Genomic DNA, 22,639 nt, shown 5'->3' with positions numbered 1-22,639 from the left:
TCAACGTCAATCTGCAACGTCATCATTTGAAATTTCAAGAGGAAAAAGAAAAAGACATCCATAACTAAGATTTATCATAACAAAAGTTTCATTCAAGGTTGAATCTTACAAAAATTAGTAACCTCTTGCTTGAGACCCTAGTAAGATGTTCATTTCTTTAGTTACACAATATTCCCTACCTACAAAAGTAGTTACCTTCGTTTTTTCTTCGCCGGTAAAGGAATCATAGATACTCGAGTTGTCACTCGCTTCTTATCGAAAATGGCAGTTCTACTCTCTTTGTCGTTGTCATCGTCGTCGTCGTCTTCATTGTTAAGTACGGGAGTATCCTCCGACACCTTTCTAGCAGCTTGCTTTTTCACAGCATCCAACTTGGCATATAGTTTTCTATCAAGTGGGTCATTGGACGGTCCATTTCTAATATTGTGTGTTATTTTGGCTCCAAGTCCAAGTCTGGAGAAACAGATCCAGAGTTAAAAAGCTTAGTGTGAGTAGCAAGATCCAGATACTTGTTTATATACTGACCTAGGAGGTCGATTCCCGGGTTCGAACATAGTTGATTCATTATCATTCGCAGTTTCTTTCCACTCGGTTTTAGTCATCTTGCTCATCAACTGCGCTGCCTGCACATAAGATGGATATTCGGTTGGTTAAATATCTAGACAAATTTTATGCACAACACTCTGATGCAAAAAATACCACCCAAGCCCACCGCAAGTAAATATTATATATTTTGGCCCGTTACATATCACCGTCAGCCTCATGGTCTTAAAACACGTCTGCTAGGGAGAAGTTTCCACACCCTTACAAGGAATGCTTCGTTCCCCTCTTCAACCGATGTGGGATCTCACAATCCACCCCCTTAGGAGCCCAGCGTCCTCACTGGCACACCACCCAGTGTCTGACTCTCATACCATTTGTAACCACTCAAGCCCACCGCTAGCAAATATTGTTCACTTTGACCCGTTACGTATCGCCTTCAGCCTCATGATTTTAAAACGCATATGCTAGGAAGAGATTTCCACACCTTTACAAGAACATCTTAACCCTTCCCATCTCTACATCATCTCCAACATTTTCTTTTCTTCCCAATATTGACAAAACTGTATATTAGTTTCAAAACAGAACGAGGGAAGCAAGAACTGTTAGCAGACACACGCCTCGACATATATCCGTTAAGAACGATTATGCCATTATAAGGTAGGAAGCAGGAGAATTGCCCTCATTGAGGATTCATACCCACAAACTGATCAAATATTTCCTGAGAAGAAATGTACTTATTGAATTTAAGACAAGTTCAAGGATTTCCTTTTTCTTTTGAATGAATTTCATATCCAATCCTTGTAAGTTACATTTCCATATAATTTTCTTCTTTCCTAGAGAATACAAGTTCTAACTCTTCATGGAAAGACTCGGTATTTCACTTCAAAATAGACCTCAAATCTGAGACCCTTTAATCACTAACCTTTATTCATGCTGCAACACAATTAGTTTTGAGGGCTAAATTCCAGTTTACTCCATGAAAGGCTATCCCGCCCGGTCTATGGAATTTACGTTTTATCAAAAAAACTAAAAGAAAAGGTTGAAAGCTACCCAATCAAAGAAAAAGTGGGAAGAAAGAACAGAAAAACGTTAAATCACCATTAAACACAAAAGCTTACGCTAAGTTTACTTATATCTATTCTTTAACGCTCTCCACAATTGTAAACTTAAAAATTTATAGAAAGTCCAACAAGTAAAAATCAATACTAATTGGAGAGTCAATGACATTACAAAAGTCCACCACTCTGATACCAAGTTAAACAAGCACTTAACCTGTAACAGTCCAAGCTCACCACTAGCAGATATTGTCCTCTTTGGACTTTCCCTTCTGGGCTTCCCCTCAAGGTTTTAAAACGTATCTGCTAGGGAGAGGTTTCCACACCCTTATAAAGAGTGTTTCGTTCTCCCCAACCGATGTGGGATCTCACAATCCACCCCCCTTTGGGGCCAGCATTCTTGCAGACACACCTCCTCGTGTCCACCCCCCTTTGGGGCTCAGCCTCCTCACTGGCACATCGCCCAGTATCATTTGTAACAACCCAAGTCCACTTCTAGAAGATATTGTCCTCTTTGGATTTTCCCTTCCAAGCTTCCACTAAGGGTTTTGAAAGGCGTCTACTAGGGAGAGGTTTCTACACCCTTATAAAGAATGATCGTTCTCCTCCCCAACCAATACGGGATCTCACATAACCATCCCGGGGTAATTTAGTTATATGTATACTCTAACAAAAACCTAACAACATATTGAGCAAGCCACATTGGGGCAAATGTAAATCAATGTGCATAACAATCCTAGCAGAAACATGTATAGTACATAACCCAACAGCAAAGAAGAAGAACGGGAAAGAGAACAAATTCAAAACCATGATGAAGTGACTAAAGAAACATAAACTGATTACCAATTTCGCTGCATCATTCAACTTAATAATTTCGGGAGGTCTAGATTTCTGCGTCCTCTCCACGTTGCTGCTCATTGGGTTTGCTACTGCAAATTCAAGACATCAATACTGCAAACACTCGAGCGACGATCCACGATGAAATAGTAACGATTTCTGCAGATTGTTAGACTGAACGACCGTCACTTCATGAAACGCCCCCACCTTTTCTATTCTCGATATCAAGAATCCAAAATACACACTTCGACAAAAGCATGTCAACCCTAAATAAAAGCTATTTTATCACATCCACATTTACGAATCATAGAGCAATCAAACAAACAACGACGATAACTCAAGTAAGGGCCAGTTACGAATTTTTAGGGCGCTAGAATTCTTACTGATCCGAAATTCATAAACAGAAATACGAGTTTTCAGAACTAAATTAGCCGAATTATAAACTGAATCGATGTAATATACCCTAAATGACTTGATAGATTTTACCACTGGCAAGTCTCTAAGGGTTTCTGCGGGCCGCGGAGTGTTCGTTGGTGTTGGCCACCTTTCCGCTGGGTCAATAGCCGTTGAAGGTTTTGGTTCGGCAAGGAAAGTGCGCGCTTAACGAAGAAGAGTAGCGCCGCCGGAGGCTGAGGATTCAGGCGGCGTCGGAGAGGGCGAGGGCGCGAGAGAGATTGGGAGAGATAGTCGATAAGGATTAAATTACAACTATAGCAATTCAATTTTAAATATTAAATAATAAATTATTTTAAAAACTAAAATAATAAAAATACTAACATTTCAATTTATTTAAAAATAATATTAGAATTTCTAAATGAAAAAATTAATATTATTCTTAAAATTTTAAAATAAATTCATAATTAACTTAAAAATAACTCTTTAAATAATTTCAATAATATAAATAATAATAATAATAATAAAAAATACAAATTTGTATCAGGTTTAAAAATAACATTTAAAAAAAATTAAAAATTTCGTAGATAATATATGAGGTGCACATAAATGGTCAATTTATCTTATAAAATACATTTGTATCTAAATATGTCTAAATAATCATCAGTCGAGCTTTTTTTACGGTTAGCTACGGAATCCAAATCGTTTCTATAGCTCGAGTAAAATTAGTATTTTTTTTACGAGTCAATCACGTAAATCAGATACATGTTTTTATTTCTTAATTTTTTATTTATGTAAAAATTGTTATCGGTCCGAAAAAAAAAATCTTATTCACTTTCATCTCTATACGGTAAAAGTTAAAAAAACAAGAAAAAAAAAAGTCAATTCTAAGGATTCTACTCTTGGCTTCTTAGGGACCTATCGGCAAAAAGAACGTCTTCAATCCAAGCTACAATGTTGAATGTCAATCCTTCCAACACTCTCGAGTAACTCTCCAATACTGCTTGTCCCACGTCCTACAACATAAAAAAAAAACCCGTTAATTTTTCCGAACGGAATAGGTCTTGAACTTAAAAAGCCGTTCATAAAGTCCTTAAACTTGATGACTTACGAGAAAAAAGTTGAGCGAGTTCTATGAAGTTAACTTACCATATTGTATTGAATCTTGCTAGTGTCTAGCGTCGTTTGAGAAAGTTCAGGGAACCTTTGTTTCAAAGACAAAAGTAAGGTCTCGGCTCTTTCCGCTAAAATAGTGTTCTTGTCACCCTTGCCGGTTTCAGCGATTAGATCCTTTACTAATTCCCATGAAGACTTTGAGTAGGTTAGACATGCTTTCCTTCTCCATGTATACATCGAAGCCTCAATCCGGTCTGCAAGTTCAAGCGCATCGTGTTCGGATCCTATTTGCAAGCAATCGAGCAAATGTTCGGGTGAGAATTTGTCTGCACTATACATGTAGCGATATATCGTGTCGCCTATACTTGCCTTTCCACTCTGTACATGGAAACAAGTTAGAAACCATTTGTATCGGCTAACTATGTTCGTTTCAATACGCTCTCGGAGCGTAAACTTTACGATTAAGGACTGACCTTTGGAAGAGTATCGATGTAGGATTGTGGGATTTCCATTTCAGCTAGAACAGTACTGTTGATTGCCATAGCAGCTTTGTGGATTTGATTGGCACATTCACGGCTATTTTGAAGATGTCTCCGTGCCTTCTCAGATAGACCACATGAAGGAATGCAGGGAACTGGTAGCCACCATTTCTCCTCCTTTTGCAGTGGGAGTCGGCGAAACGAACCAGGTCTCGAATGGTTCGAGTTCGACGACATGCTTCCTTTTTCGACGTACCAGAACTCGGTGTCCCGAAAACTATCCAAAATGTCCTGTAAAACCACAAACAAGATTGATTGATAGATCACTCTCAAAATAAGTCAAGCTTGTAATTGTTTTTGCTGTCATTTACCAAGAGCATCATGTCAAGCTTTTGCAATGCTGGAAGGTTTAGGTATATATCTGACCTTTGTCGACTACTCAACACCTAAAAAAAAACACAGCAATAAGCAAACGAGAAACATTTCAAACACTGTGTGTGTACTAGCGAGGACGTTCGGTCCCCAAGGAGGAGAACGAAGCAGTGTTTATAAGGGTGCAGAAACCTCTCCGTAATAGACGCATTTTAAAATCATGAGGCTGACGACGATACGTAACAAGTCAAAACGGACAATATTTGTTAGCTGTGGGTTTGAGCTGTAATAACGTAAAATTGGCTAAAAAAAAAACGGTCAGTAGTACTCGGTTTCAATCTTATTTAAGTTCTTGAACCTTCAAATTTATTTTATTTTGACTTCCGAATGTACAAAATAAACTGTTCCGAAAACCCGAGAATACAATAATAAAATCACCTCAATTGTTGTTCCATTTTGGAGAGTTTGAGATTCAGTGAAGAACTCAACAATGTAATCACAAACAGAGACCAGACAAGCCATCTCTCTCCTCCACATCGCCGTCTTCTCCGGCGACAACGGCTCCAGTTTCAGATTCTGTCCGAACACCGTCGCTGATCAAACAAACACAAATCTTCTTAACCTTAAACTTTCCAAAACCAATCAAACCATAAGCAAAAACAGAGCAGACCGTAAAGATTAGTAATGGCGTTTGAAATCGTCACCGCCGTGCAGACCCCTTTCCCACTTCCCGACATGTCTTCTCCGAGCAAAAGCTTCGCGAATCTCTCCTTCATCATCTCCATTTCTGCCGCAACAAAAAACTTAAACACCCATCTTAAAAAAAATAAAAATTTTGAAAAGGGGGAAAAAGCTTCTCACCGGAATCCATGGCGTCTTGATCATCGACCTTGTCTCCGTTGGTTATTTTGTATTTTCCAGTGCCCTGTCTCGCCGGAATCGCCAGAGGAGTGCAGAAACTGTTATCGGAGAAAGCAGAGGCATCGGAGATGGTTCTGGAGTAAGAGAAAGAGTAAACGCTCGCCGGAGACTGGCCGGAAGTTTCAGAAATGGTGGATTGGTCGTTTAGATCCATGAAACCCACGTCGGAATTTTGGTCGGAGATGGGGAATTTCTCCATTTTTGAAGCGTGGATTGGAGGAAAAGTGGTGGGGGCGAGGGGATTTTAAAGGCGTGGGTTTGAAATTTGAAGAACAGAGTAAGGGATTTGAATTGCTGTTCCCTCCTTTTTCTTTTGGATAAAGAAAGGGAAGCTGTTCTGCAACTTTAGGACCATGACAATGGAAGTTCATGGCAGAGAGCTTGGCCGGCCGACATGGTGGCTGCCTTTATTCGATCAAAAAAGGAACACCCAGATGGAGAAAAACAGAGGAATTCCGCCATTGATATGTTCTTGCACAGAATTACAAGCTTTCATTATATATATATATATATATATATATATATATATATATATATATATATAACATAAATTTGACTTTTTTAAATCATATTTTAAGGTATTGTGGTCAAATTTGAAATATTTTTGTTATATTTAAAAAAAATAATGTTATTATGCTATTAAAGTAACTTTTCGAGTTTTTTAACGGAAATCCCGAGTCTTCATGTCACTCAATAACTCAACCTACTCGAAAATTGAGTTACAACTCGATCTATTTTTTAAAAAAATTAAAAATATTTAACGTTTGTAACTAATTCTAATGTTCGATTCATGGCTTGTAAATGTTTGGTATTTAAATTTTATGATATTTTAAGTTTTAATGTAATACAAAAAACAAATTGAGAATCAAGCCACCTCGAAAATATAGAGGTAAGTTGAGTTAGGTTGTGAACTCTATTCGAGTTGTTCGGGTCACGAACCAGATGGACCTAAAATTTCAAATTGGTTCAAAAGTTTTTTTCAACCCAACCTATGTATACCCCTAACCGAGTCGACACTAACTCTAGGAGTATCAAATCTAGAGTTTAGGGTAGTCTATCTCGGACTTATAGATATTTGAATCTTATCACGAGCAAATTATTTAAAATTGTAATAATAAATAAGAAATATTTAAAAAGACATTAATGCTAACAAATATTTACTTATTTATAAATTATTGTACATTAATGCTAACAAATTATAAATATTTACATTAATGCTAACAAATATTTAATTTTAAATAATAAATTTTAATAAATTATTGTACGACCCGTTTGAGAATTTTAGTGAGAATTTATGAATTCCGCTCTACGACCCTAAATTGAACTTAGGTGAACCAAGTAAGCTCGGGTTAACGTAGGCAAAGAGTTGCAGGAGCTACTTTAATCTAAATAAGACACCAAACGAGTGAACGAACTAATAACATAAAATTTAAGAACGAATTTTATTCATCTATTTTACTTAATCTTTTTTAAATGGTGCTTAAACGTAGCTTTTGAGCCCCCGGAGGCTACAAGGGTCGGACTAGAACACATTATTTTATCTTTTAATTACTTTATTTTGTTTTTATTTTATTTTTTATTTTTGTAAATCTATATCGTGTTTTTAAACGTACTGTTTCATTTTTTTAATTACGAATATCCACGAAATTTAAAAATTTTTAAATTATAGATTATTTTTAAATATTTCACATCAATTATTGATGGTCGGTAGCTCGAGCTACTTATCGTCACAAATATACATCGTTTATACTTAATTTATTCCATTGTTGTTATTAAAATTAAAATTAATCACATTAAATTTAAAAATAATACCAAAATAATAATAATAAATAAATAAAAGATCGGTATCCAAATAAAAATTTAAACTTTAAAAACACATATTTTAAATCTAGGAAATAAATAAAATAATTTCTATTTTTTTTTTATATACGTCGACTAGAATTTTATTAAGAAATTAGGGGATAATAATAATAATTTGAATATTATTTTTTAAAAAATTAAATAGAATAATATTTAAATAAATAATGTAAAGAAAGTTGCATGGTCGTGAAGAAGACGTGCAATCCACTTTGTAAGAATTTAGAAAATACATTAATATATTATAACAATTAAATTACCAAAATACCCTTAAAAAATAAGGTTATTTTCAATTATACCCTAACGGTAAACGTCTAATATTTCAAAAACAACTCTCGAGATCTTTATCGTTGAGTTCATAGACATAAAAATTTGTGTCTGCTTATACGCCGTTTATGTGAACAAATCTAAACAGTCACGAGAAGTAAATTTTAGGGTTAGGGTTCAGAAAAAAGATTTGAGGACGTCGAGATTAAAATGAGAAAAACGACAACATATATGGTTCACGTAGCATCCGTATTTTTTTTCATGCACGTGTTTAGATTTGTTCATATGATCTGATACAATTTTCGGCCTATAAATTTTTATAGCTCGAGATATAGTTGAAACCAACTCTATCGGTCAAAGATATTTTTGTTTTATAATTTAACGGAGCGATTAGTTTGACTTTGACTTAAAAAAAAAATGTGTGCATTGGATCTAATTAGTTGAACCTACCAAGATTACATTTATTCATATCTTATTATTATTTTTAGTATTGCATTTATTCGAACATTATTTGCTCAATAATTGTTGTCTAATTCATTAAATTTTAAATTTCCATATTTTAATTATGGTAATTTATTGAATTTATTGTATTTTTAATTAAGAAATTTTAAATTTAAGTATATCTCGAGTGTTTAGAAAATCAGATGATTAAAAAAATCCGATCGACTCAATTTAATCCGTACAGTTGAATTAAATTGAGTTTAAATAAATAAAATTTTTATGGATTTAATCGGTTTACGCGTTCTTCTAAAACTAGATTGTATCGAACTGAATGAACCCAAATCTATTGTTAGTTTTAAAATATATTATATATATACACGTATTTTTATTTTATTTTTATTTAATTTCATAATTAATTTTTTTATTATTTATTATTCAATCTATTTTAAAAATAATATTTAACCGTTTGGAAGTGAAATTGAGTTAAAATTTTAGTTAAATTTTCAAAATAAATAAATAAATAAATGTTTTACGGACTAATATTTTATTTTTATTAAAAATAAAATTTTAAATAAATGACTCAACAACTACAACCATCTAACCCAAAAAAAATTAAGGTTGAATTGGGTTAGTTTCATTATTAATTGAAAAAATTTACAACTCGAACAATAAAGTTGAGTCTCAACCTGACTCAACCCAACTCAACTCATAGACAGCTCTAATTTTGATCGGGATATAATATTTAACTAATTGAACTATTATCAGACTAATTATAGAAAAAAAAATTATTTAATACGAACCCTAAGTACTACTCGAAAAAATGCGTATATTTGAATAACTCAATATTGTATTAATAGCCTCATGTCAAATCATGTTGTGTACGAGAAATCGTATGTGTCAAATAATTCAATATTAAATCGGGTAAATGTGAATGTAACTAATTATTGTAATTCAATATTCTAATAATTCACGTGACCGAGACATATCTAGTCAAATCAACTTTTTTACGTCTAGGGTTTCCAACTATATAGGTTAACCTAACCCATAAGACTCATTTGGTCACATATCAATGAGTTGATAATTGGGTTGTATTAAATTTGCTCCATATGTTCTTCCCAAATGGCACAATACTAAAGTGTACCCTAATCTTAGGTCTAAATTTCATTTTTGGTACCAACTTCTAGGTTTAATCAATTTTAGTCTAAGAAATTGAATTCGTTTGATAACCATTTAATTTATAGCTACGTTCTTGGTTTTTTGATAATTACACTTTTACAGTCATAATTTGTTTGATATGTTAGTGACACTTGAGTAAAAGAGGAATACATGAATGAACGGAGACCACATCAAAATGAAAGCAATCCTAATGATAGGATGATTAAAAAAGACTAAATGAAAGTTACTACATCTCTCCCCTATTTTCAGGTTGGGTTATCAAATTAATTTTTTTTTTTTTTTAAAATTCTTATAAAATTCAAATATTTATCAAATATTCTCGAGACATTCTTTATATATATATATATTTAATTTAAGAATAGTATTATAATAGTTTAAAAGGGTATTTTTATAATTTAGATTATACGAAATTAATTTTAAATTACAACGTTAGATCCATCTTTTTATTTATTTACATTGTATTAATGATATGTCTCGATTTTTTGTTAATTTATAATTAATAATTAAATAATCGATTTAAGTGCTACTTTAATTTTTGTAACTTTTTTGATTTATTTTTGTTCATATACTTTTAAAATGTCTATTCTTTTTCCTAAAGTAATATTTAAATTTGTTACCTTAAGGGTTTTAAAAAAATACCTCAGTAATGTAATAAACATTAAAATGATTATAAAAATTTGGAAACATGTAAATATATAATTTAATAAATCAAGAACGTCAAAAGCTCCGTTGTAGTCTAGTTGGTCAGGATATTCGGCTCTCACCCGAAAGACCCGGGTTCAAGTCCCGGCAACGGAAATATTTTTCTTTTATTTATTTTCATTTTGTTGCCTATTCATTTATTTATTTTCATTTTTTTGCCTTTTCTTTTCTTTTATTTATTTTCCTTTTTCATTTTGTTGGGTTTACTTTAAATTTTAATTTCTTAAATCTTCAAATTTTTATTTTCATTTTGGTGCCTTTTCTTTTACTTTTTAAATTTTTTTATTGTCCATCTGATCTTCACATAATTTAATAGAGAATTTTATAGGGACGAAGAATGATATGGAGGCTAGGGACGAGGGCAAGGAAGATATCCCTGTCCATACCATGCCTACCTGATAACACGTGAAGTGAGAATTGATGTACCTCGACGATGAGATTGAGATTCTTATTTATAGGAGGAGAAGGATGAATACTTTATGTTCGTTGTTTGCTATATACACCTAAATTGTTCTTTGGAACAATGACCTAGCATTTTGTATGCAAGTCATCTCTTGATTAGATAAAAGCAATTAATCTCCAAAGACATCTTGTAACGCCCATAATTTTCTTAGGTTAATTAGTGACATTACATTTGGTATCAGAAAAGATTAGTATGGCTTCTGGGCAAGAATGACACGCACAAATCGAAAAATAGTATTAAGAGTTAGACACTGGGGAATGTGTCAGCGAGGAGGTTGAGCTTCGAAGGAGGTGGACACGAGACAGTGTGTTAACAAGGACGCTAGGCCCCGAAGGGGATGGATTGGGGAGTCCCACATTGATTGGAGAAGGAAACGAGTGCCAGCGAGAATGCTGGGACCCCAAGAATGTTGGTTGTTGTGATATCCCACATCGGTTAGGGAGGATGAAACATTATGTAGAAGGGCGTGAAAATTTCTCTTTGGTGAGCGCGCTTTAGAAATCTTGAGGGAAAGCTTGAAAGGGAAAGACCAAAGAGGACAAAATCTGCTAGCGGTGAACTTCGACCGTTACATGACCCATCAAAATAGGTTCATCCAACCACATAAGATCATTGACCTCCTTCCATGGGCATGATGTAGCACCACAACTAGAATAAGCTTTCTTTCCATGCTAATGCCTGACACTTGGGAACCACTACACTTAAAATTAGCTCTTACCTGGGGAACCACTAGCTGGGGATGAGGACGGCACCGCACCTGAAATGAGCCCCTCACCTGTCTTACCACTGCATAGGCACATGAGTTGAGTAGCACCACATTTGAAATAAGCTCTCTCTCACCCACCTCGCTAGGTTACCTCCAACAATTTATGTGAACTTGTCAATTTCTACCACTTGTGCTAAAAACAAGGCTTCATCCTTAAAGCGAACAGTAGAAACAACTCTTGTGTATTTAGTAGTTAAGAAATGTACTCTTCTTTTTAAGGTCAAATGAAAAAATTAATTAATAAAAACAAATTTAAACAGAGTTCGTAGTGGGTTTGGGTTGTTATAGAAACTTTTCTTTAAAACAAAGCATGGACGAGACTATACACATATATCATGTCCGCCATTATCCTTGTTCTCATAAAGATTAATTCATAGTTTCACTTTTTTCCTTTTCTGATCCTGCCTAAAAACAACTAAATCCAAAAAGATACATATATATTTCCAATCAAATTTTATAAACCACAACTTGAGTATCCAAACCAATTCACTTTTGTAACTTGCTCCAATGCTTGTCGCTTAAAAAATGCCCATATTCATTGTATATATTTTTGTTAATGGAAATGTTAGATCATCCTACTCTGCTTGTTAAAAAGGTTGGAAGTTAGTTTAGAAGTGGGAAGATTTCATCTCGTCTTAGCTTTTGGTTAGTGGAGGAGATTCATTAGTATGAGCAAATGGAAATAGACCGAATAATTCATCTACGATCTGGTTGATGGTGGGATTTAGGGGTGTAACTCGGTTAGTTTGATTGAACCAATANAAAAAAAAAGAACCAGACAACAATAATTAACCTATTTGTGAGAACCCACATCGGTTGGGGAGGAGAACGAAATATTCTTTATAAGGGTGTGGAAACCTCTCTCTTGCAAACACGTTTTAAAATCCTTGAGGGGAAGCCCGAAAGGGAAAGCCCAAAGAGGATAATATCGGCTAGCAGTAGGCTTGGGCTGTTGCTAATGGTATTAGAGCTAAACGCTGGACGATGTGCTAGCAAAAAGGCTGAGCCCCGAAAGGGGGTGGACACGAGGCGGTGTGCCAGCAAGGACGTTGGGCCCCGAAGGGGGGTGGATTGTGAGATCCCGCATCGGTTGGAGAGGAGAACGAAGCATTTTTTATAAGGGTATGGAAACCTCTCCCTAGCATACGAGTTTTAAAAACCTTGAGGGGAAGCCCAAAAGGGAAAGCCCAAAAAAGACAATACCTGTTAACGGTGGACTTGGGCGGACTTGAGTAACACTGTTACTAATGAACCAATGCCATCAGACCAAGTTGAGCTAGAAAAGTTTTGATGACTGAAGGTTCAAACAAGAGAGGGGAGAGTGAAGAGAAGAGGAGCTCTATACATCCTATTTGTTCCAATAAACAGGCACGGTTCTATAAGCAAACCAATTCGGTCAACTTCTTCCTTTGAATTACTCTCTTTGTAAAAATCCAACTTAAGAAACTAATCTAACATACAATTGTTTATAAGAGAAAAATAAAAGTCAAGACCTAATCTAGCAGGCAACATAAGATGACTTTTGAGATGAAGATACCCATATGACATCAACACATATCATTATAAATATCAACGCAGCGGTATCTTCATCTAACATTACAACTAAATATTATAAATGGGAGACCAGATCAAACCTTTTGGGCAGATAACCAAGTAATGATTGCATTCAGTGTTTTTCTAACTCCTACATGCTTATTAACAAAGTATTTGCATTGGTCAAACCTCTATCCAAAAGAATATGTATATATATATAACAAAAGTCTATAGAAGAAAGTTTCTTCCTTACCAGCCTGTCTTGGCTCCATGAAAATGAAAGAGCTTGCATTATTTAAGCTTCCAACAATACCTGTTTGCTGCTTATAACAAACAAAAGCTAATAATATTTTTTAAGCATGTCAAGTCAAAGCCCTTAGCTAATTACAATTATGAATCGTTTACCCAATTTTCAAATCACTGTGTTATTGTTTTTATTATCTTCATTGTTACTTTTCCAAGTGACAGGAATCAACCCACTAATGATTAAAACTAGAGACAATAAAGAACAAATTATGACTATTTGAATCTTTCTTTTTAAGCAATATAATTCTCCACCTATGGAGTATAGGCTAGCTCGCTATAGACAAATTAGTAGCCAAACATGTCTGTATCTAAGGCCTCAGTGGAACTCCCCATTTTAGACATTTCTCAGCCATTGTCTCCTTCTTCCCTTTCTTTGCTAGCTGATGCTTGCAGAAAATGGGGCTTTTTCCATATCAAAAACCATGGAATCTCCAAAGATATCTACAACAAACTCCATTCCTTCTCCAATGAAATTTTCAGCCTCCCTTCTGAAACCAAGCTCAAAATTGGCCCTCTCTCTTCTTTGAACACTTACACTCCCCATTTCATAGCCTCCCCGTTCTTTGAAACTCTCAGAGTCTCTGGTCCTAACTTCTTAGCATCTGCTCAGAGTTCAGCAGATTCCCTCTTTAACCAAAAGAGCCCTCACCAGTTCAGGTACATACAATTCACAGCACATCTACTTCAAATCAGTATTGTTCTATTGTTCTAACAATCTAATTTCATGTGCATAAAGTGAGATATTGCAAGAATATGGAGACAAAATGACAGAGCTATCAAGGAAGATTATAAAGAACATATTGATGAGCTTAGGGGAAGGTTTTGATACGACATACCATGAATCTCATTTCAAGAATTGCCATGGATATCTGAGAATAAACAATTACACACCTCCAGAAACCTTGGGAGAAGATGAAGAACCTGAAGGACTTGGAATGCACACGGATATGAGCTGCGTGACCATCGTGTACCAAGATCAAACAGGTGGTCTGCAAGTGAAATCAAGCGCAGGGGATTGGGTCGATATAGCCCCATGTGATGAATCCGAATCCGAATCCGATTCCGAAGCTCTTGTGGTGAACATTGGCGATCTTCTTCAAGCTTGGAGCAACGACAAGCTTAGGTCGTCTGAACACAGAGTGGTTTTGCGGCGGCCGGCGATCAATCGATTCTCGATTGCATTCTTCTGGGGGTTTGAGGACGAGAAGGTCGTGTCGGCGCCGGAGGAAGTGGTCGGCGACGGCGGTAAGAGACTGTATAAGCCATTTGTTTGCTCGGATTACCTGAAGTTCAGGGAGAATGACGAAAGAGGGAAATTTGAAAAGGTTGGTTTCACTGTGAGAGACTTTGCTGGGAACGCAATTACGAAGGATTTTGAAGAAAAATAATTTTTTATTTTGTATTTGCAATTTTATTCCAATTTATTAAATAAAAATAAGGGAATTTCCACAATATATTTAAATAAATTATTTAGATTTTACTTCAAATAAATAAAATTATTTCGAGTAATATCACACAACAACAGACCAACTTGTGATAGATCGATCAACATACGGAGAACGCTCGACCGAACGAATAATCAAGTAATTATTGATATTAGTATTCATATTAGGTATATCACTGATATCTCGACACTCATATTTAGGTACATCAGTGTAATTGATTCATTAAATAACATAACAAATCTAAGTGCATCAGCCACAAGTCAGTACTCATATCAGGTCTAGAAGAAAAAAAGTCAGTATATAATCACGAGTAGATTTGTGTCCCTAATATGATAAGCTGATTAAAATATATATTTTAAATTAAATGACAAATTTTAATTAAATATCTATGAAAAATAAAAATTTATATAAGTGACTCGAACAGTCCAACCCAATCCAATCCAAAAATTTGGGTTCGGTTCATTATTTAACAAGAATTGTTTGGGTTAAAAGAAATTTATAATCCGAGCAACTATGTTAGGTCTAAAAAATGTCTCAAACTCGAGCCAACCCAACTCACAAACAATTAATTAGATTGGGTGTAAAAAATGTTTGAATCCGACCCAATCCACCAATGAACAATCAATTAGGTTAGGTCTAAAAATGTACGAACCTGACCCAATTCAACGTACGAACAACCATCACATCAGTTGAACATCGAGCTCTAACAAAACAAAATGTTTGAATCATCTGTTCCACGTTTATAATATAATATGAATAATTGAAAGCTAAATTTAAGGAGAGATTTATTTATTTATTTGTTTATTATTTATTATTATTATAATATGGTTTTAGTAAAATCTATTTAAATTTTGGTTAGATTATGTTTAAAGTGGGTTTGGTCGGCTTGAAATTGGGAGCCACGTTGAGCAAATCCAAACCCATTTTGGAAATAATAAAATTAAAAATAATAAATAAATAAGGCATTTAGTCAACTAATTAATTATAAATTAAAAGGGGAAATGCCACTAATCTAAAGTTTAATCATTTATTTTTTATCCAATTAAATCATGCAATCTACTACTTATTGCTTTTAATCTTGTCCTTTTTTTTAATTAAATAAAATTTATATTTTAAATCCTCGTAAATTAAATTTTATTACTTAAAATAATTTTGATTAAAATATGTCGATGGTATCATATACAATGAGTTTGTATAGCAAAGTGGAAAGTAGTCAACTTCCATAACCACATGGGAGGGTAACGAGATCTAATTGGATGGTCACGCTAGTTCAAGAACGGTTTTTCACTCAATTTGAAAGCTGATTTTGTGAGTTTAAAGATGCTCGAGGCAAGCTGAATAGAAGATTTTCGTCTTTCTAATATTGATGTTCCAGTGGACAACACTGCTATACTATATGTGACTCGGTCGCAAATTTGATCGAGTTCTGAGCTCTTGTTTGTGATGACATATCCTTTTATTTGCACAAGTGATAGGAGTTGGGGGAACAAAACGAAATTCTCTCTTTCTCATTTAGCGTGTAACAACCTAAGTTCACAAGCTCGCTGCGAGTAGATATTGTCCTTTTTGAACTTTTGTTTATGAGTTTCCCTTCAATGTTTCGCTGGCACACCGCTCGATGTCCGGCTCTAAGACCATTTGTAACAGTCTATGTAACGATCTAGATCCACCGCTAGTAGATATTGTCCTCTTTAGGCTTTCCACTAGGGGAAGGTTTCTACACCCTTATAAATGGTGGTGGACATCACAATCCAAGTCCACTGTTAGCCAATATTATCTGCTTTGACCCATTACGTATCTCCATCAGCCTCACGATTTTAAAACGCATCTTCTATAGAGAGGTTTCCACATCCTTATAAGAAATGTTTCGTTCGACTCACCTCAGTGCTTATTCTAAACTCGAACAGTGAGGTCTCACTCTTTCATTGGCTCGAGAGAGATTTAGTTTATGATTGAATCATAAAGATAAATGATACTATGTAGAAATCTCGGGACGGGTTGCAAAAAAGTAAGTGCAACCTAGCTAGCTATTAACCACCACAACTCTCATAATTAGAACATGGTAAGTTGATTATGGGTAGCAAATAACAACAGTAAAGCTAAGCAATCTAATCAGTTGATGCTAAGCTTGCCTAATTCGTAAGCCCCAAGGGGAGGATGTTAGAAGGTCAGCTCCTTTGCTTCTACTCTACTGACTTACAGAAAATGCTTCACCATTGATCCTAAGCTTTCTTCTCCGCTCGCCTCGGCTCGGTTCGGTTCGGCTTGGCTCAACTCTTGTTGGCAACTTTCAAAAGTGCTAGTTTGACCATCCCAACAGATGCAGCCACCATCCCTCGAAACTGAAACGAAATCAGGCAGCGTAAATTACCCAAGTATCGATTTACAGACAGAAACATACTTCTACTCCTACGCAGTCGTCATTCTAAACGAAAACAGCACAGTTCTATAACTAAAATAGATATGGCGACTAAAACGTCAAACAAACGAAGGATCGTCATAATCCCGTTCATCAAAGATAATATATCAGCATTTCCATTACGAGTCGATGGTTCAATAAATTTGCAGACTATGATCAAACTTGTGGAACGTAAAGCAAATATATGGTTTAGCCTATGAAAGATATAAGCCCTCCGACTCATCGACATTTCTCCATGGTTTGCTACTAGGGATGTAGACGGTTCAAAAGTCGGGTTTTCGGTGGTGTCTATGCATGAAAAACAAATGACAGAAACTAAATTACAAACCTTAGACTTGAGGGTCAAGGAGAAAACGCCATTACGATCAGAAGATTGAACCGAGTGGGCGTCGAGTTGCAAGTCGTTTAAAGTATCCATGACGTCGACCAATATATATTCTCGATAAGGACAGTGCATGTCGACGAGAACCTCTTGCTCGTTCATGGTGACTTTCACATCTAGTTTAAGGCCATCTTTGGGAATGTTGTTCTTCAGCTTAAGGTCAGTTTCATCCATTTCACAGGCTTTTCTCTTGTTCGTTGAAGGTTTTAAGGTGCCTTCAATCTTATCATAGTCATAGTTATCTGATGTCTGTTCCACCATGTCAAGATATTTCCTTCTGAATCTTTCTTCATAATATAATGAGTCCATGCATGTTTCCAACTCTTGTACTCTCGCTTCGAGCATCTTCAAATATTTGATTGTATCGTTGAGTATCGATACTTTGTTGATCTGCGTAAAATAAGTAAAATTTTCAGATTGTATCACTTCAAGAAGATATGATCGAACAAAAAACGCAACAATGTATATGCTTAGGAACTTGCAAATTTCGTGAGGGGAAAACCGAAACATTTTTTATAAGGGTGTGGAAACCTCTCCCTAGCATACGCGTGGGAAATCCCGAAAGGGAAAGCCCAAAGAGGACAATATCTACTAACGTTGGGCTTGAGTTGTTACAAATGGTATCAGAGCTAGACACTGGACGATGTGCTAGCAAAGGAGGCTGAGCCTTGAAGGGGGGTGGACACGAGGTAGTGTGTCAACAAGGACGCTGGGCCCCGAAGGGAGGTGGATTTTGAGATCCCACATCGGTTGGGAAGGAGAATGAAACATTCTTTATAAGGGTGTGGAAACCTCTCCCTAATAGACGTATTTTAAAAATCTTGAGGGGAGCTCGAAAGGTAAAGCCTAAAGAGGACAATATCTGCTAGTGGTGGGCTTGAGTTGTACAAATGGTATGAGAGTCAGATACTGAGCGATGTGCTAGTGAGGAGCTTGAGCCCCGAAGAGGGGTAGACACGAGGCAGTGTGCCAGCAAGGACGCTAGGCCCCGAAGGGGGGTGGATTGCGGGGTCCTACATTGATTGGAGAAGGGAACAAGTGCTAGCACTAGGCCCTGAAGGGGGTTGGATTGTGAGATCCCATGTCGGTATATTCTTTATAAGGGTGTGGAAACTTCTCCCCAACAGATGCATTTTAAAAACTTTGAGGGGAAGCCCGAAAAGGAAAGCCCAAAGAGGACAACATCTACTAGCGGTGGACTCGGGCTGTTACAATATCACTTTAAGAAAATATGATTGAAGCAAAAATGCAACCATATATATGCTTAAGAACTTGCAAATTTGATGTAAAATCCGCACAAATGTAACAAATCGAAGCAGGAAGTACCTCATTAAGTGAAGGTAGCATGGACTTAAGAGCCATAAACTTTTCATTTTCTCTTAATTTGTCGTGCACGACATCTTTCGTGCAGAAATCGTCGTTACCCTGTTTCAAGATCGACCGTTCCCCGTCATTGAGCCGATTTAGAGAACAACCAGCAGATAATAATGGAACCGTGAACAAAATCTTCTTCAACATCTTTTGTTGCACCGGGGCCGTGTTTATCTCGGCCATTCCTTTCTTCCATGGCATGAAACTCGATCTGCTCGAGAAACTATGGAGAAGGGGACTTCCAGCCAATTGAGTTGAACTTCCCAAAATGGTGAAGATAGTTCTCTTGTAGTGCAGGTCTTCATCAGTTCTAGGATCTAAGGAAACTGATTTAGTTCGGTTCGAGTTTTGAAGCTCTTTCAAAGATAAATCGTTCGTGCCTTTCGATGAGACTTTCTCCGGATTATTTACCAAAGCTTCAGAAATACAGTCACTAGGATTCATGGAATCTTGAAAACCGTAACTGAAGTCGTCATCAAGAAACTGCAAACTCCGAAAACACGAAGCCCCTCCCTCGACACCTTCAAGTCTTAAAGGATCGACCATTTGGTGAAATCGTTCACAACCATTCGAAAAACGATCAAGAGAATCAATACCGAACTCATCGTTTTTCCTTTGAATCCCATTTACTGCCTTCCTGTCGAATTTCGCAGCTGTCAAACCGTGGACGTTCTCCATAGCCAAAACTTCAACAATCTCATTGTCAGATTTGGCAACCATTGGTTCTTTACCATTATCATCTTTATAAGCAGAGGAAGACGATTTCTTAGAGCATATCGGCTTCGAGAACTTCAGTAAAAAATCTTTGACATGTTGAAGAAGACTAGGATCCTCCGAAACCTTAAAAAGACAGCATGAAACACGAAACATGGTACCGAAACATATGATGTCCCGAAACATATGATGTTGATTCATAAATAAACAATTTGTGTAACAGATGATTCTTTATGAATTTTACCTGCTCGGTTACACCTAGTTCAATAACGCCGCCAAGGTAAGGAAAGCACACCACAGTCTACAACACAAAAACAATTTTAAGATCAGGTCTTGAAAATAGCATTGTAAACAGCAGTCAATTCTCAGAGCTTTAGCTGATTCATGTAGTCAATAATCGAACTCGTTACGTATTGTCTGCTTTGGCCCGTTATGCATCGCCGTCGGTCTCACGGTTTTAAAACGCATCTATTAGGGAGAGGTTTCCACACCCTTATAAAGAATGCTTTGTTCCCCTCTCCAACCAATGTGTGATCTCACAATCCACTCTCCTTGGGAGCCCAACGTCCTCGCTGGCACACCGCTCAATGTCTAGCTTCGATACCATTTGTAACAGCCCAAGCCCACCGTTAGCAGATATTGTCCGTTATGTGTCGCCGTCGGTCTCACGGTTCTAAAACACATCTGTTAGGGAGAGGTTTCCACACCCTTATAAAAAATGTTTAGTTCCCCTCTCCAACCGATGTGGGATCTCACAATCCACCCTCCTTGGGGGCCCAGCGTCCTCGCTAGCACACCGCCCGGTGGTCTGGTTCTAATATCATTTGTAACATCTCAAGTCCATTGTTAGCATATATTGTCTGTTTTGACATGTTACGTATTACCGCCGGCCTCACGGTTTTAAAATGCGTTTGTTAGGGAGAGGTTTCTACACCCTTATAAAGAATGCTTTGTTCCCTCTCCAACCGACGTGGGATCTCACAATCCACCTTCCTTGGGGTCCAGCGTCCTCGCTGGCACACCGCCCGGTGTCTGGCTCTGATACCATTTAAAACATCTCAAGCCCACCATTAGCAGATATTGTCCGTTTTGGCCCCTTACGTATCGCCGTCGGCCTCACAGCTTTAAAACACGTCTGTTAGGGAGAGGTTTCCACACCCTTATAAAGAATGATTTGTTCCTCTCCCCAACCGATGTGGGATCTCACAATCCACCCTCCTTGGGGCCCAACGTCCTCGCTGGCACACCGCCCGATGTCTAGCTCTGATTCCATTTGTAATAGCACAAGCCCACTGGTAGTAGATATTGTCCGCTTTGGCTCGTTACATATCGTTGTTGACCTCACGGTTTTAAAACGCGCCTGTTAGAGAGAGGTTTCCACACCCTTATAAAGAATGCTTTATTGCCCTCTCCAACCAATGGGGCAGACATAGACAAAGTTTTATGGTTTTATCACGAGAGGTTTCTTTTTCCTTTTTTAAGGCATACTATTCTTAGAGGACTTTTGATTTTCTTTATCATCATAACTAGCACTAGATGATGTTTGACACGGATAATCATACCTGAATCGATGCACTCTGTAAGCAGTCGATCAACGACGTCGAAAATAAGAACCCCAATGAAAAAGAAAGAAGAAAAACGTCAATTTGTTTCTCACTAATAAGATCATAAGGAACTTGAATAGGCATCAAACTATTCAAAATCAAACGAGTGATATTTTCCCACCAAAAGAAATCGAACCTTCGCAAGCAAGGAGCGGGAGAATACGCTACTCTCTGCATATTGAGCATTGCATAACCAGATAGTTCGATCATCAGCTAACGCTCTTCCAGGCAAACTATGCACGATAGATAGATAGCGCTCGTAATATCACAAGTTAAACAACAAAAGTCAAGAGATAAACACAAGTATGGATCAGAGACAATACCCTTGGCCTTGATTGAAGAAAAAGGACATGCAAACCAAGTAATACCATTCAGCATCAGATAGATCTTCAGGAGACAAAGAGGCGGGAGGCTTTTTCGATCGTTGCTCGTTTTCACCGTCTAAGAGAGACTTGTAGAGCTCTCTCAATTGTTCACTTCGATGTAAGCCCATAATATCGACATGAACATCTTCAGCTTGAACCGTCTTCCTCGTCTTGATGTCTCCATTGTAGTAGCCATCACACCATTCCAGTACCCTAAAGTATAAAACCAAATCGTTTCTTTATAGTACAACAACTATATAGACAAACTGTGAATTTGTAAGCAACTACAATCCTCCCCTCGAACAAAGTACACCATAGAGCCTCCCTTGAGGCCTTTGCAACCCTCGAACAGTCTCCCCTTAATCAAGACTCAACTCCTTCTCTGGAGTCCTCGAACAAAGTAGACCATAGAGATTCTCCTGAGACCTATAGAGCCCTCGAACAGCCTCCCCTTAATTGAGGCTCGACTCCTTTCTCTGGAGCCATCGAACAAAGTACACTCTTTGTTTGACACTTGAGTCACTTTTTTACTACACCTTCGAGGCTCACAACTTCTTTGTTCGACATTTGAGGATTCTATTTACATAGCTAAGGGCACGACTCTGATACCATGTTAGGAATCACAGATCTCCATAATGGTATGATGTTGTCCACTTTGAGCATAAGCTCTCATGGCTTTGCTTTTGGTTTCCCCAAAAGACCTCATACCAATGGAGATGTATTCCTTACTTATAAACCCATAATCCTCCTCTAAATTAGCCAACGTGAAACTCCCTCCCAACAATCCTGAATATTATTCTCATAGCCCGCCCCTAACCCCAATAATCACCCAGAGGCTTTGCCATCTAGGGCTGATTTTAAGTTTTTTCGAGCCCAAGTCCACCGCTAGCAAATATTGTCCTCTTCGGACTTTCCCTTTCGGGGTTCCCCTCAAGGTTATAAAACGTGTCTACTAAGGAGAGGTTTCCACACCTTTATAAAGAATGTTTCGTTCTCCTCCCAACCGAGGTGGGATCTCACAATCCACCGCCTTCAAGGCCCAGCGTCCTCACAAGCATTCATTTCCTTCTCCAATCGATGTGGGATCCCCCAATCCACCCCCCCCCCCCCCC

General features: G+C 36.9%; 4 protein-coding genes, 1 long non-coding RNA gene and 1 other non-coding gene across 12 annotated transcripts in view; 2 read left to right on the top strand and 4 right to left on the bottom strand.

Annotated features, from left to right (window-relative positions):
- On the bottom strand, window positions 1–3,135 carry LOC111807690. 6 transcript variants are annotated; one of them, XM_023693517.1, is made up of 4 exons: window positions 2,898–3,135; window positions 2,442–2,701; window positions 526–623; window positions 90–453 (listed from the first exon to the last, which is right to left on the bottom strand). In XM_023693517.1, exons 2-4 carry the CDS (start codon window positions 2,514–2,516, stop codon window positions 192–194), a joined length of 435 nt encoding a protein of 144 aa, XP_023549285.1. In that variant the 5' UTR covers window positions 2,517–2,701; window positions 2,898–3,135; the 3' UTR covers window positions 90–191. The 6 variants fall into 6 exon arrangements, with proteins under 6 accessions (XP_023549288.1, XP_023549285.1, XP_023549284.1 ...); XM_023693516.1 differs by having other exon boundaries at window positions 2,922–3,135; XM_023693518.1 differs by having other exon boundaries at window positions 2,442–2,601; window positions 2,922–3,135.
- Window positions 3,136–3,650: 515 nt separating this feature from the next.
- LOC111807503 (rop guanine nucleotide exchange factor 3-like) lies at window positions 3,651–6,133 on the bottom strand. Its single transcript, XM_023693249.1, has 7 exons — window positions 5,657–6,133; window positions 5,466–5,582; window positions 5,234–5,388; window positions 4,795–4,869; window positions 4,418–4,714; window positions 3,978–4,322; window positions 3,651–3,844 (listed from the first exon to the last, which is right to left on the bottom strand). Exons 1-7 carry the CDS (start codon window positions 5,913–5,915, stop codon window positions 3,725–3,727), a joined length of 1,368 nt encoding a protein of 455 aa, XP_023549017.1. The 5' UTR covers window positions 5,916–6,133; the 3' UTR covers window positions 3,651–3,724.
- Window positions 6,134–10,182: 4,049 nt separating this feature from the next.
- On the top strand, window positions 10,183–10,255 carry TRNAE-CUC. Its single transcript has one exon. It is a non-coding gene; the product is annotated as a tRNA-Glu (tRNA).
- Window positions 10,256–10,752: 497 nt separating this feature from the next.
- Window positions 10,753–13,262, bottom strand: LOC111806587. Its single transcript, XR_002816828.1, has 2 exons — window positions 13,175–13,262; window positions 10,753–11,540 (listed from the first exon to the last, which is right to left on the bottom strand). It is a non-coding gene; the product is annotated as an uncharacterized LOC111806587 (long non-coding RNA).
- On the top strand, window positions 12,996–14,656 carry LOC111806586 (gibberellin 20-oxidase-like protein). Its single transcript, XM_023691962.1, has 2 exons — window positions 12,996–13,884; window positions 13,964–14,656. The coding sequence occupies exons 1-2, from the start codon at window positions 13,526–13,528 to the stop codon at window positions 14,613–14,615; spliced, it is 1,011 nt and encodes a 336-aa protein (XP_023547730.1). The 5' UTR covers window positions 12,996–13,525; the 3' UTR covers window positions 14,616–14,656.
- Window positions 14,657–16,617: 1,961 nt separating this feature from the next.
- Window positions 16,618–22,639, bottom strand: part of LOC111807332 (transcription factor EGL1-like) — a 7,265-nt gene continuing 1,243 nt past the window's right edge. For both annotated transcript variants that reach the window (XM_023693009.1, XM_023693008.1), the window contains 7 exons: window positions 21,486–21,740; window positions 21,299–21,395; window positions 21,121–21,135; window positions 19,803–19,859; window positions 18,800–19,684; window positions 17,420–17,863; window positions 16,618–17,014 (listed from right to left, as the gene is read on the bottom strand). In XM_023693009.1, coding sequence (XP_023548777.1) covers window positions 16,943–17,014; window positions 17,420–17,863; window positions 18,800–19,684; window positions 19,803–19,859; window positions 21,121–21,135; window positions 21,299–21,395; window positions 21,486–21,740 — 1,825 coding nt within the window. In that variant the 3' untranslated portion in view covers window positions 16,618–16,942. The remainder of the gene's footprint in view (window positions 17,015–17,419; window positions 17,864–18,799; window positions 19,685–19,802; window positions 19,860–21,120; window positions 21,136–21,298; window positions 21,396–21,485; window positions 21,741–22,639) is intronic.

The sequence above is a fragment of the Cucurbita pepo genome, chromosome LG12 (assembly GCF_002806865.2).
Source record: "Cucurbita pepo subsp. pepo cultivar mu-cu-16 chromosome LG12, ASM280686v2, whole genome shotgun sequence".
NCBI lineage: Eukaryota > Viridiplantae > Streptophyta > Magnoliopsida > Cucurbitales > Cucurbitaceae > Cucurbita > Cucurbita pepo.
This window is presented reverse-complemented; position numbering and strand designations above follow the sequence as displayed.